Source organism: Lolium rigidum, chromosome 1 (assembly GCF_022539505.1).
Source record: "Lolium rigidum isolate FL_2022 chromosome 1, APGP_CSIRO_Lrig_0.1, whole genome shotgun sequence".
In the NCBI taxonomy this organism is placed as follows: domain Eukaryota; kingdom Viridiplantae; phylum Streptophyta; class Magnoliopsida; order Poales; family Poaceae; genus Lolium; species Lolium rigidum.
This window is the reverse complement of record NC_061508.1, coordinates 138963069-138977133: the sequence shown is the minus strand read 5'-3', so window position 1 is coordinate 138977133 and position 14065 is coordinate 138963069. Positions and strand designations below refer to the sequence as shown.

Sequence of the window (14065 nt, the reverse complement as noted above, 5' to 3'; positions counted from 1 at the left end):
TTGTCTTTGTTTCGAAAAAAGTATAACATGTATAGCGATAAATAATATCTAAGAGACCGTAGCAACGCACGGGCATTCAACTAGTGGTTGTAATTTCAGACAGGAACGTCCCAACGTACGCAGCAATTTCACTACACAGATGCCATGCGATTTAACACATGATTTTTCTTTTAACTGGTACTCCATATCTCATTCATGCCTCATGGAATGTGTAGATCAGTAGATGTACCACCATACACGATTCATATATTTACATGCTGCTAACACTACAAGGTCTAAACATGACTGACGCCACATAACTGATATAGAAACTTAAACAGCACACTATTTTGAACTGTCCTAGTCTTCATCGAAATACTTGTCCTCTGCGTCGTAGTTGGCTTCTCTGGACCAGTGGTCGTCAAGCATCTCATCATTATCGATCTGAGGATAGTCCATGTGCTCAGAGTCTTGACCTAAGAGGAACTTCTCATGCATCACGGAAGTGAACTGATCAAGCTGATCTTGCATCTCTTCTGTGGACAATATTTGCTTGAAAGTCCCTGCAGGGGGACCTGCAGGGGGACCGACAGTACCGTTGGGTCCCTGACCAGTATTTTCACGAGCAACCACCTGCAAACACAGTTAGGAAGAAAATAAACATCTTCTAATCTGCTATGATGAAGTTCGCTAGAGAAAAAAAATGAAACTAGGAAGAGAATGATCATTCTTCCAATCTGCTATGACAAAGTTTACTACCGGAATGAAAATAGAAAATATTTCTAGTCTAAACTTGGAGACAAGTTATCTGTATTTTCTTTCTAGTCAGATAGCAAAACGTAAATATCATAAATGCAAGCCAGAAGCAAGATTGACCAAGTCTAGCATACTGGCCCAACTGAAATAGATTGTCATTTCTCCAGACCACACACTAACACGCAAACAAATGTTGGACCATTATGTCTCTGTTCTAGTTAAGAACTTTATCCAATGATCAGGTTCTACTTTCATTTGCTACTTCCTCACCACTCACCAGACTCCACTTAAATGTACGAGTAATATAGTGCCTATTTTTTCAGATTAAACATATGGCCATAGCAGAGAAGAAAAATACTGCAGAGGTTAAAGAAGAGCAGATTTGTATTTAAGTCTGACCACAGCTACAACCGTGGGTGTTATATAATTTTTTTGAATACAGATCTTCCAGGAAAAAACAAGTAGTCCTAATTTCCTAGAACAGGCGTAACATCAGTCCCACAGTGCCATACTAAGAATGCATTACACACAAAATACATGAATAATATAGATTGTAGACTCCATCCATCTAAATTGCAAACGTATCCTAGCACAAACATAACCTACCAACAGGCTATTGTGGGAGATCCACCATCCTATAACAAGGAACTGTAAAGCATCTCTGCGAAAACAAGGAATTTTCTTCCTAACCATTTAGCAATATTGTCAGACCTGCAAAACAATTAATTTTTTCTACATCCGAAGACTTCACACGTCTGGTGGTGGACAGAAAACAGGTGCTTACTCTGCCCACTCTTGCTACAGAGCGTCTTTCGAGGGATCTGCCAGAAGTGCAGCTTTGAAGCTAACCTGGCAATCTTGGGGCCCTCACAAGAATGTTCTGCCTGGCTGACCTTGATCGTTGTTGGACTGCCAACATGGATTTCAAGTTGAACGACTAGTCGATGAGTCACATTTGCAAGGTCGACACGGCCAGTCGACTTGACTCATTTGATGACTCGATCAAGTCGATCGACTAGTCTTGACTAGATTAGTCTCTGAGTCGCTGCGCCAGAACGACACGTCGACTTGAAATCCATGACTGTCGATCGCTTGGAACATCACCACTGACCTAACCATTTTGGCTACCTGCCTGTTTTGCATTTTCTTGTGGATTACCCCTTCTCCAGGCAGGTTTGGAGTCGGGTCGGTGTTGTCCTCGGTCAAGTTCCCTCACCGCCCCCCCCTAACACCAGCGAGTTTCTCATTGATTGGTGGCTCTCAGAGAAGTCACAGGCATCGCTTGATGGTTTACTCACATCTCGGATGCTATGGAAGCATCGCAATGAGACTGTGTTCAATGGTGCATCTGACTGTATCGCCGCGGCCTTAAGGCAATTCAGAGGAAGATAGGCTTTGGGTGATTGCTCGTGCTGCTGGCCTCAAGGCATGTGTGCCCAGGTTTGAGCTTTTCATGCCGTGTGTGTTTCTGTTGTCCATACACCTACTTGGGGTTGTAAGATCCTTTTCCTAACTTTTCAATATATAGAGACGCAAGTTTTGTGTGTTCTCGAAAAACTACTCCCTCCGATCCTAAAAAAGTGTCGGACGGATAATACAATCACGTTTTGCAATTACACCCTTCTAAAATCTGAAAAATGCGGTGGATGCTCTGCTCGTTGCTCAGCACAGGGCGCGACGCGACCCTGCCCACCCTTGCTCCGGCAATCCCTCTCTGGCGAGGAAGGCGACACAGGCGCAACCCGCCCTCGCCTCGGGCTGCCGGCACCAGTGGCGCTGCCCGCGGCCACGGCCCTCCCGCAGCGGGTGGCGGCCTACGACCTCGGCCAGGCCTGACTCGCGGTACAACGGTGGCCCGATGCCGTTGCAGTGGTGGCTGCGCCGTCGCCTCCAAAGCCCTCGCGGGAGGGCTGGCGACCCTCTTGCCGCTTGGAGCCGACGGTGGCCACGCGCCGCCCCGGCATCCACTCGAGCGCGTGGTCGTCCGCTACCTTTGGTCGCGCACTCGGCGTTGCAGGCTCCGGCGAGCCATCCTCCTCCGCAGGGGAGCCCTCCCCCGCCTGTGTTCAACGGCGTCGGGCGCCAAATTGACGGCAGCCGCCGGGATCCATGGCTAGCCGACGGGATTGGGATTGGGATTGGTATTGGGGATTTCTTTCCCTAACTGCATTGTTTTCTCTGGTCAACGCCTGAGTATGCGGTGCGGGTGGGAAACAGAGGATAGGATGCAATGGAGCGCGGGGTGGGAAAGAAACAAACAGGAGTGTTAGATTTGTATCGAAGTCTGACCACAGCTACAACCATGTGATCCTCCAGAGGAAAAAAAAAGGCAACCCTAGTTTCCTAGAAGAGGTCTTATGTATCTAGTTAGAACAATGTTACAGCAGTTACACAGCATCACACGAAGAACGAATTTCACACATCATAACACCAACATAACCTACAAATAGGCTATTATCGACGAACCACAATCTTACACTAGGGGAACTGTAAACCAGCTATGCGGAAAAAGGAAATTTCCTGCCTAACCATTTAGCTCAATATGATGCAATATTGTCATACCTGCAAAATGACTAATCTTCTACATCCAACCAACTTTATAAAGTGTAGATTGCAAGGAAAAAGTGCAAAACTATTTTCCATAATAACATATCGCACACACACACAACATGCCCAAACGGACAAAGAGTAAGATTAAGAATTCAAGAACCGCCTAGTTATGTCGGAATATAGGAATTAGGTCCACAGAAGTCACAGCGAGTTGTATAAATCAATGTAAGCGCAACTACATCGCCTCAATGCATCATCACACCACAGGCTTATACAATTCTATGCAAGTGCAAAAAATGTAAAGCAAACTTGTACAATTCTATGCAAGTACAATCAATGTAAGGCAGAAATCAAGCACAATGTAGTCAGAACATGTAAACAGCAATGCTAATCGGCAATAAACAAACCTCAGTCGCTCGTCTAATCTCCTCCATGTTGATGTCCTCTTCCTCATCTTCTTCTTCCTCCTCGTCTTCCTCTTCCTCTTCTTCCTGCTCCTGCATCGGCCGCTCAACAGGACCACCCACCCACTCTCCGGGATCAACCCCTCTCATAATCTGCTCCCCACGAATCTTCTCAACAATCACGGCCTCCTCAGCCCGCCGCATCAGCGTCTCTGACCACTTCTCCCCGGGCCGCGCCATGGCCCGCCCGACGGGGTCCTGGAACCGCCCGAGGTACTCGTGGTGCAGGTAGGGCTCCCGCTCCCGCATCGCCTCCTCGGAGAAGTACTCCCCCTCGCGCACCAGGCGGTGGAGGTACGCGCGCCGCCGGTTGCGCACGCGCGCGGGGGGCGGTCCTTCCCCGGAGGCGGCGGCGCGCAGGCGGCGGAGGTGCCATCCGACCTCGTAGTCGTCCCGGAGCGCGTCGAAGCAGGCGAGCTCGTCGGCGCGCAGCGCGGCGCCGTAGCGCTCGAGGAAGAGCGAGGCGTCGCGGGACAGGAGCGCGTGGAGGGCGGATTTCCGGGTCGGAGGGGACGGCGGGGAGGAGTCCGGGGAGGGGCGGAGGAAGGCGGTGGGGTAGTAGAGGCCGTCGACGGCGGAGAGGCGGGCGGCGATGCGGTCCACCGCCGCGGGCTCCATGGTAGTGGTGGCTGGGTCGGCGCCGGAGGGCAGGGGTTCGGGTTTGGGTATGACGGGTTGGGCCTTGAACGTTTCGATGGGGCGGTAGCTTTGGTCGGTTACTTAACTTGTGTGGGCCGTGAGTGCAATGGGAAGCCCAGACAGGTTCTTCAACTGATAAATGTCAATGGGCTGCATACACAGACATATTTCACATCTTTTTCTTCTAAATATGATGATGGAAGTATGGAACACTCTAACAAAGAATACATCATTTCATTGAACAAATCAGTGCAAGTTTATGCAACAATCCACCCTTCTTTTTACATCAAGTAAGTTAGATGCAGCTATGAGTTTCCATCAAAACAAAAATATGTACATGAACAACAACTTAGATGCTTAAAATCTACCCAGATGCATGCATGCTTAGAAGGGAAGAAGTGCATTTTGAGACGATCGTCACATAGTTCATGAGCCGCAATTGGCAAAATAAAATAGCCCTTCCAACTTGGAGATACGTACCATGGAGATTTTGGGAAAGTAGCTACCACTGGATTAGCCTCTTAGCTCTGTGTGCACATTAGACACTACAGGTTCATCTAATAAAAGCATCTGAAGTGCCAGAAAAAATGCAGTAAAAGGAAAATGATATGCCAATTAACATGCCTACTTGAGGAGGATAACAAGTACAAACCATCGAATCAACCTACATTCATTTTTTACCCTTTATTACACACCTAAAAGTCCTAATCAATGGAATCGTTACCAAGATACATATCGTAGTCAGGAGTGGGAACGTCGGGATTTCTTCGACACGGAGGGGCACTTCAACATCATCTAGATCAGTGGCGGACCCACCGTAGGGGCGAGCAGGGGCGGCCGCCCCGGGTCTCCCATGGTGGAGCAGGTACCCCTCCCTACCTTGCCTCGACAGAATGGAATAGCGCAAGTGCGCCATTGATGAATCTGGCGAACCTTTCTGCAAAGAGAAAGACGAAGACAGCCGAAGCAGTGCGTGGGCTGGTTGTTTGCTGTTAGCTGGGCTTAAGTGAAAGGTGAAATGGCCCAATCGGTGTCTCACTCTGGACCTCTGGTGGCCCTTATTGACTTGGTAAAAACAAGCCTTCCTTCCTCAAAAAAATATATAAAAACAAGCCTTCCATCCTGAAAAAAGTCTTAAGCACAATCTGCAGCGCACACACTGCTACATATATAAATTCTCCAATGCATAAAATGGAATCCCCATTGCAGACGTTGTTCCTGCTCAGCTGGTAGCCTAACCAGGCAGTTTGACCAGCAAAAAAAATAGACTTGGTTTTTCTCACATGTGCTTGATTTAGCTTGGTAATTTGGGTTCGTGTTGTCGCTCGAAACCATTGTTTTAAATGGGAGGAGTCAAAATAATATTTTGTGAATCACTTTTTTTTTTGTTAGACTATATATTTATACCTAAAAAATATACGCATTACTTTCGCCCCGGCTAACCTTAATTTCTGGGTCCGCCACTGATCTAGATAGGTCACCCTCCTCCTCCATAACCACAACAATCAACTGCCACCGTCGAGCTTTTGTTGCACCTCCTTCAACACATGGTCGAAATCACCATAGCCCTCCTGCAACTTGCTAGGAAACTAGTTATGATCGTGCTAATTAGAAGGACAAAACTCGTATGGGGTTTTCTGAAAAAATCAGCATCAACTCGACCTCACGTGCTCCATAACGGACACGGTGCCACATCAACGATTTAACCTGTCATGAAGGACTGACAACATCTATATAATTTTCTAATTAACTTCCTACCTATACATGATAATTGTGGCTACGTTCTCCATGGTGGTCATTTCTTTGGGGAATTTGAAGTTGCGAGTCTATGGAAGAGTGATGCCGAGCAACCTCGAGGGTGAAGCTCGTATTATGCGAGTGTGCTTAGTGCACGAGGTATGGTAGCCAAGGTGGATTGTGCCCTCGCGACGGTCATGTACCGTAGCAGTCTAGCGAGAATGTTTGTACCGATTGTTGAATTAACGGGCCAACTCTCTTCACTGAAAGTGGAAGTCTTTCATTTTGTTTAGAAAAAGAGTTTCGCTAGTTCTTAGATCGTGCTTAGTTAAGTTTTACACCGTTCAATTGCATCGTGATCGTGCATATGAGTTGCAAGTTGAGATGCAAATGAGCTTTCTGTTTTAGTTTCAAGCGGTTGCAACTAAGATTTTTTCATGTTGCAATTGAGATTGCAACTACAAAAATACTTTAACCCGTTAAATTTACATTATAATTTATGCTAGTCGAGTTGCAACATAGTTTGCAGATTGAATGATAATCATGTGACTAGGAAGGAAGTGAGCCCTTAAAAGGCTCGGCAAACATTTCAGGTCTGTTTAGTTCCCAGCCGCACTTTGCCAAGCCTAACTTTGGCAAGTGTGGCAGCCACAAAAGTGTGGCTAGGATTTTAAAAGTCACAAAGTGTTGCAAAAGTTGGCAAAAAATACACTCTATAATAAGTGGATCATATAGATAGTAAAGTGTGGCAAGAACCAAACGAATACCAAATTCTCAAATTTTGGCTTGGCAAAATGTGGCTGGAACCGATCAGACCCTTCATATGCGGCTATTCAAGCACTGAGCTGATTAAACTAAGCTAACTGCGAGACCAGATGTTTGACACGAAGCCAACCCGGCAGCTCAATCAGTGCACTGAGCAACCAAGCTTCGCTCGTTCACTCACTCAGCCACTCTCACTCCACGGAGCAGCCAAGCAAGCAAAAGCCGAACCCGCCGGCTCGCCGAGATCCTTCCTTGCGGAGCCGCGCCGCGCCGTAGCTGAGCGAGTAAATCCCGAGGCCATCCGCTCCTCGCGCGCGCGGGGTAGCACCGGAGCAGAGGCGGCGGGCGCCATGGGGTCGGTGTCCCTGAAATTGCCGGCGTCCCGCCGCCGGCACGGCCGGGTCCTCACCTGCCTCTGCTCCCCGGCGCTGCTCAACCTCCTCATGCTCATCTCCCTCCTCTCCACCAACCTCCTCGCTTTCTTTGCTTTCTTCGCCGCCTCCCCCCGCCACGACCCCGCCACCGAAACCCACTCCTCCAACCTCTCCGCGCACGTGGCCGCCATCGCGCGCGAGATCGGCGGCGCCTCCTCCACCGCCGCGAGCCTCCCCGACGGCCTGCCCCCGGAGCTGCTCCTCTTCCTCACCCCGCACGCGCTCCCGCTCGGCCGCGACGCGCGGTCCGGGCTCACCCACATGCAGTCCTCCGTCGCCACCGCCTGCCTCCGGTCCCCCTCCGCGCTCGCCCTCCTCTCGACCTTCATGGCCTACGCGCCCCACTCCTCCTGCCCGCGCAACGCCACCCTCCCGCGCCGACTCGTCTCCAAGGGGTGCGACCCGCTCCCCCGCCGCCGCTGCCTCTCCCGCGGGCCCCGCGCCGCGCTCCCGGCCTCCTCCGCCATGGGCGTCGACAACCGCCGCTGGGTCGCCCCCCCGCGGCACGGCCACGAGTTCCTCGTCGACGACGTGCTGCGGCTGAGCGCGCGCTCCAAGATCCGGATTGGCTTCGACGTCGCCGGCGGCGCCGCCAACTTCGCCGCCCGGATGCGGGAGCGCGGGGTGACCGTCGTCACCTCGGTGCTCGACGGCGCCGGGAAGCCGATGAACGAGTTCGTGGCGGCGAGGGGCCTGTTCCCGCTGCTGCTCTCGCCGGCGCAACGCTTCCCCTTCTACGACGGGGTGTTCGACCTGGTGCACGTCGGCGCCACGGCGTTGGACGAAGCCGGCGCGCCGGCGATGGGGCAGGCGGGCACACCAGAGGCGCTGGAGTTCTTCATGTTCGACGTCGACCGGGTGCTGCGCGTCGGTGGGCTGCTCTGGATTGACAGCTACCTGTGCCAGAGTGAGGACAGGAGGCGGGTGGTTGTGAAGCTCATAGAGAGGTTTGCTTACAAGAAGCTCAAGTGGGTTGCCGGAGAGAAGCCCGGCAGCTCAACAACATCAATCTACATCTCTGCAGTGCTGCGGAAGCCGGCAAGGGGCTGAAATTTTATGGAAAGATGGTTTCATCCAGGCTCCCTGATCGGAGGTACGAATGTACCTTCCAGTTATTAGTAGCGCTTCACAGATTATGAAAGGAGAATGATGTTTTGTTGGTGTCACGGATTATTTTGGACTACGGATGAAATCGGTGCTACGGATTATTATTATTAGGTTGATTCAATTGGTTCTTGAGAGATAGTAGCTCAAAATAAGTGAAATACTCCATGTAGTACAATTCTTCTACATCTGATTCTGTAATAGGCTGCCACTAGATATGATACGGACCATGCAGTACTTTGTTGCTCTGCTGGGGAATTGCAGTCCAAAGAGGTTGACAAATGATGTGATATTTCATTTCAGGAAGAACATGGAATTAACTGATGCTCTTTGAGCAACATATTAATGAAATGGTCCCTCTGAGTCTATTATTGATAGTGTGTTGTGGAGCTCCTCTTCCAGTATATCTGTATAGTTCTTTTTTTCTTTTCTGAAATGGATATCTATAGTTCATTCCCATCTAGATTAGGAAAACCTCTGTAGAGAAAATGCTCCTACAATCGGTCATTGTATTTCCTGCCGAAACTATTTACTAGTACTTCGTATGCTCAAAACCTGATAATTGACAGTTTTTTTGGAAACAAATATGTTATGGAAGGATGATTTGATTCTGGCTCCTTGATCGTAGGTAGGAATGTATCCTGCAATTGTTTGTAGGAGCTGACAGTTTTTTATGGAGGAACGAGAATGCTGTTTAGGTGCCATGTTTTATTTTTAATTATGGAAGAAACCGGTGCTACGGATTGGCTTGATTCCAATTATTGTTGAGAAACAGTAACTGAAAAATACTGCAAAATTGTACAACGCTTCTACATCTGTTCTGTTGCAACAGGCTGCCCATCTGTCTTTTGATTGGAAACATAGGCTGTGGGATTTGTTGCTCTGCTGGGGAATTGCAGAGAGGTTGTCTTTTTTTTTTTTTTTTTGCAGAGAGGTTGTCAATTGTGTGTTCTTTCGTTTCAGGAAGAACATGTAATTAAATGATACTCGTTGAGCTACCTACTATTCATCAAATGGTCCCTCTGAGTCTTAACATTGATAGTGTGCTGTGGAGCTCCTTTCAACCGATCTGTCCAATTAATTCCCATCTAACTTGGGAAAATATGTATAGAAACAACACTCCTACAAATCATTCATCATAGCTCCTGCCAAAATTATTAACATCTTATGCTTGAATCTTGACCATTAATGTTTTTACTGACACATAATTTGTTATGGGATATATTATGGTGTTTTCTTACATTATGGTGCTTTCTTACATGACAATCTGGTATATATATTTGAATACATTATTGTTAGTTCTACAGTTCCCATGAACTTCTGCAAAGAAGATAATGAGGTGCCATATAGAAAGGTATTATGTTTTTATTTTTGAAACAAAGACAAAGGTTTTGCCTCATCTTATTAATTAAAATTAATAGAATTATCTAGTTATTTTGTCGGAAAACTGCTACAAATATACCAGTGTCGTCATGGAAACCCGATCACATTGGGCAGTTGGGCACCACCAGCCGACCTGGCTACCGGCCACAAGTGCACACATGCCGTCAAGAAGAAAGACCGCCACCAAGATTGCCATCAAGCCTCCCCCAGCCTCCCAGCCTCCCAGCCCTAACTGCTGCCGCCGCCGCCGGTAGCGCCGCCGGGGCAAAGACCCACGGGGCGTGGCGGCGGCGGGGGCCCTTCCTCGTCGACGCGTGGTGGGCGGCGGCCAGATCTCCCCTCCTCGACGCATGGCGGACGCGCGGATGGGATGGGCGGCGGCGGCCTGCGCTGCACCCCCTTCTCCCGTCGGCTCTCCCTTGGTGGATCGGCCGGCGCGGTTGGGATGGGCGGCGGCGGGCAGCGCTGCTGTCTCCCTCCTCCCGTCGTCTCCGCAGCACTCTGGCAGGGGCTGGTGGTGGGCGGCGGCCAGGCCCATGGCCTGCGCCAATTTCCACCCCGCCTCTCGCCGGTGAGTGGAGGCGATCTCGGGCTTCACCCGCGACACGAGGTCGCCCGGGGCTGCAGCCTTGGGTACGACGGTGGAGGTGGCCCTCTTCTTCACCGGAGAGGGTCGGCCTGCGGTTGGTGGTGGTGGATCTATCGATCTATCACCGCGTTCCGGCGGCGAGATGGAGATGCATGGAAGCCGGCGACGGAGTCGCCGGTGGAGGGTTGGAGTGGCCAGCCCGGGATGGTCGCCGACGTGGGGGTCCGACCTGAATAAAGGCGGTGGTCCTAGGGTCTCTCTTGCGTGAAGAGGAAGACCTACCGGAGGCCTGGCCTCGTGATCTAGCGGGAGTGTTGAGTTGCGGAAGGCTCCGCCGGCGAATGTAACAGTGCTTTTTGCCTGGAGTTTGCTGGATCGGTGATATTCGGTCGTGCGCACCCATGCTTTTATTCCGACCGATTGATTCTGGAGGGAGCGGCGCGAAGCTCTTTTTCTGTATTGACATCAAGTGACTATGGATCCATGATGAAAGTCGGAAGAAGAGAAGTTCATGAAGGCCGGAGGGGAGGACTAGCTAAGGGAGGTTCAAGTCTCCGCGCTGTTGAGGGACTTGCTTGGTGTTCCGGGCTTCACAACAGCGGTATGAAAGTGGGGGTGACAACACAGGTGAAGTTCAGAGTCCTACCTTTCAGGGTGAAAACCCAAGGCCTGGCCTTAACTGGTTGTGCCTGGCAATGACCTTGTTGGAGGCATTGTTTTGAGAGCGGGGACTATCTTCAGGGTGAAAACCTAAGATCGTTGATCGGGCGACGATGGTGATAGATCACTGTTTCCTTCTTGGAGGCGTCGTTTTTGGAGAGTCTGTATTTCAGGTGTTGTCTTGGCGGTGGATGTATTGCTGTTGTTAGGCCTGAAATACTGTAGCGGGACTTTTGTTTCTTAGTTTTCTTTTCCTTTTTGGCTGTGTGCATCCGTAGTGCCATTAGGGTGGTGCGTTGTTGCAGAGGCTGGGTGTAATTGGTATCTTTTTGATATTAATATATTCTCTTTATCGAAAAAAAGATTGCCATCAAGCATCATCAACGTCGCTCCGCCCTGAGTTCCGATTTCACCTTCAATGACCATAGACGGAGCACTTGCTGAAGAGCTGGCTATGAACATGCTGTTTGTTGTCTCGGACTGCAAATTGGTAGTTTTAGACATAAACGAAGACACTATGGGGTTCCAGGAGCTTAGTTTTGCTCATGAAAGTAGAGCTTCAAACTTTGAAGCACACAGTCTAGCTGGGCATATGATGTTACACGGCTGCAAGGAAGGGGCTTTCAGGTTGGCACCAGAATATATATAATCAGTTAAATCGAAGTCCAGCGGCGTAAAACTTTGCACATTTCAGTTCCATCGGAACTTGTCAAATAGACTGAAAAACAAAATGGAAACAGTGCATTCCATTTCAAACACCATGTGACCTACATTCCCTACAAATCTCTACAGCAAAGATACATCTATACACACAGTAGCCATCCGATGACACAAGGAACACAGACTGCAAATTCACACACCAAAAACAAAGAGTGCAAGTGCAAAGCTAACAATAACCATGGACAAGCGCGTTTTATCCCCAACTACCTGTGCCTTACTCGCGCTCGATCTGAATGGTCACATGACTGATGTTGTACTCTCCCTTGATGTACCCAATGACCATGTCCAGCATTTGATCAGCATCCGCATCCTGTGTGATCGTCACATGGCATGCCAACAGCACCTTCCCCACTGTGATGGCCCAGACATGCAGCTCATGGACAGCAACCACACCTTCCATTCCAAGAAGACCACTCTCAAGCCTGGTGGCATCGATCTCTCGAGGCGTGCTCTCCATCAGAACTTCAAGTATGTTCCGAACCATCTTGATTGTGGTAAACATCACAATCACAGAGAAGATGAGGGTGCATATGAGATCAATGATCTTCCACTCAGGCTTGTACCAGATGAGACCCCCTCCGATCATTACGCCAACGCTCTGGATAGAGTCCCCGATTACATGCAGATAAGCACTGTGTACATTGATATTACGGCGAGGCTTCTTAACAGCTTTAGCACCAGCATGGTCTGAACTCTCACAGTCACCTTCATGCTTGAGCAACGGTTCTTCAGCATCATGGTGCAGTCCACTGCTTGAGTGAGAGTGCTGATGAGTTGTGATGGTTACAGAAGTACCATGGCGATGTACATGACCTTGCTCATGATCTTCATGATGGGAATGGTCATCCTCTTCGTTACCATGATCGTGGTCATGTGAATGTCCATGGCTGTGCCCATGTCCGCCGTGCCCGTGGTCGTGACCAAGCAACACTGCCATTATGATGTTAACAAACAGGCCAAAAGCTGATACAGCAAACATGAGGGAGCCCTGCACCTCGCCGCTTTCAGTAAGGAGCCTGTTAATAGCTTCGTAGACAAGTATCCCAGCAAGGAGCCATATAAGCTGAATGGAAAGCAATGCACCAAGGATTTCTATACGGAAAAATCCATACGACTGCTGAGGCGTCGCTTCCCAACCCGCTGCCCATAGAGAGAACAAAGATATGGCAAACGCTGCAACATCGGAAAGGAGATGGGCTGCATCAGTCAAGATTGCAAGACTGTTTGCCTTGATGCCTCCAACCACTTCAACTGCCATGAATATAACGCAAAGGATCACCGCAATCAGGAGCTTCCTGATGGACGCAGATCTCTCCTTTGCATCTTTCGAGGTGTCAGAGAAGTCGCAAGACGAACCCCTGCAAAATTTGTTCCCAGTTGCTCCAGTTGTGGATGAAACGTCCATTGTTACTTCAGAGACATGGGGCGGTGATGGATTATGGCTGTCCATCTAAACACAATAGCAGAGTCAATACATAAGTACAGTAATAATTATGGTACATCTACTACTGCACAAATGCTATAAGGAAATTTAGCGTGTGCATCTCCAACAACAACTAAAGGGACAAAAAAAAATCAAGTGGTGGAGATCCATTTGTGCCATTTGTTAAGGAAAAACTGAAGCAGCACATCCATGCATTCAGCATTGCATCATTGCATGGACAATCATAAACATAGGTGCAGAGAAGACCATCACATGTAGTTGTGTTGTCCATATGAGTATGAGAAAGACCATCACATGTAGGAGTTCAAATTAAAACATGTAAATATATAGCCTTGCAGCCTTGCACAACAGAGAAGGTTTGCACAAATGACAGTCATTTGTAGCAGAATCCCCGACGAAAAATGCACACTATTCCCTTTTCTATCGAATCGGTATCGGTGGCGTGAGTGGTGATGGGGTGGCCGAAAAGAAAATGGACAAAGCTCCATTGACTTTGTGAAGCAAAGTGGGCTTGTGACGAGGGTAAGAGGCAGTTTGGGTTCCGATGCGATCATTGGGAGATGCGAACTGGCGCTGACGAGACACCTCCCGATCATGGGATATATCTTTGCGGTTTGAACAGCGAGCTGCAACCCCCTCTCTCGCGCGCGCTGGATTTTCCTAATTTCTCTAGCTAGAACCCTTGGAACACCCCATCATCCACGAATCTGCTGTGAAAAGGGTCGGAGATGCTCTTACCTTCGTCTGGCCTGGACACGAGTGCGAGCGAGCGGCTAGGCGAAGCGAGTTCGCCGGCGGTCTTCAGGGAAGTACGTTTAGTCCAGGCCTAGGGGTGAGCCGG

General features: G+C 49.4%; 3 protein-coding genes across 3 annotated transcripts; 1 reads left to right on the top strand and 2 right to left on the bottom strand.

The window, feature by feature from the left end:
• Nucleotides 1–201: 201 nt before the first annotated feature.
• Nucleotides 202–4367, bottom strand: LOC124682455 (coiled-coil domain-containing protein 97-like). Its single transcript, XM_047217135.1, has 2 exons — nt 3693–4367; nt 202–612 (listed from the first exon to the last, which is right to left on the bottom strand). Exons 1-2 carry the CDS (start codon nt 4365–4367, stop codon nt 340–342), a joined length of 948 nt encoding a protein of 315 aa, XP_047073091.1. The 3' UTR covers nt 202–339.
• Nucleotides 4368–7217: 2850 nt separating this feature from the next.
• On the top strand, nt 7218–8801 carry LOC124682454 (probable methyltransferase At1g29790). The gene has a single exon (XM_047217134.1). It carries the CDS (start codon nt 7241–7243, stop codon nt 8372–8374), a length of 1134 nt encoding a protein of 377 aa, XP_047073090.1. The 5' UTR covers nt 7218–7240; the 3' UTR covers nt 8375–8801.
• Nucleotides 8802–11994: 3193 nt separating this feature from the next.
• LOC124682453 (metal tolerance protein 1-like) lies at nt 11995–13230 on the bottom strand. Its single transcript, XM_047217133.1, has one exon. It carries the CDS (start codon nt 13228–13230, stop codon nt 11995–11997), a length of 1236 nt encoding a protein of 411 aa, XP_047073089.1.
• Nucleotides 13231–14065: the final 835 nt, after the last annotated feature.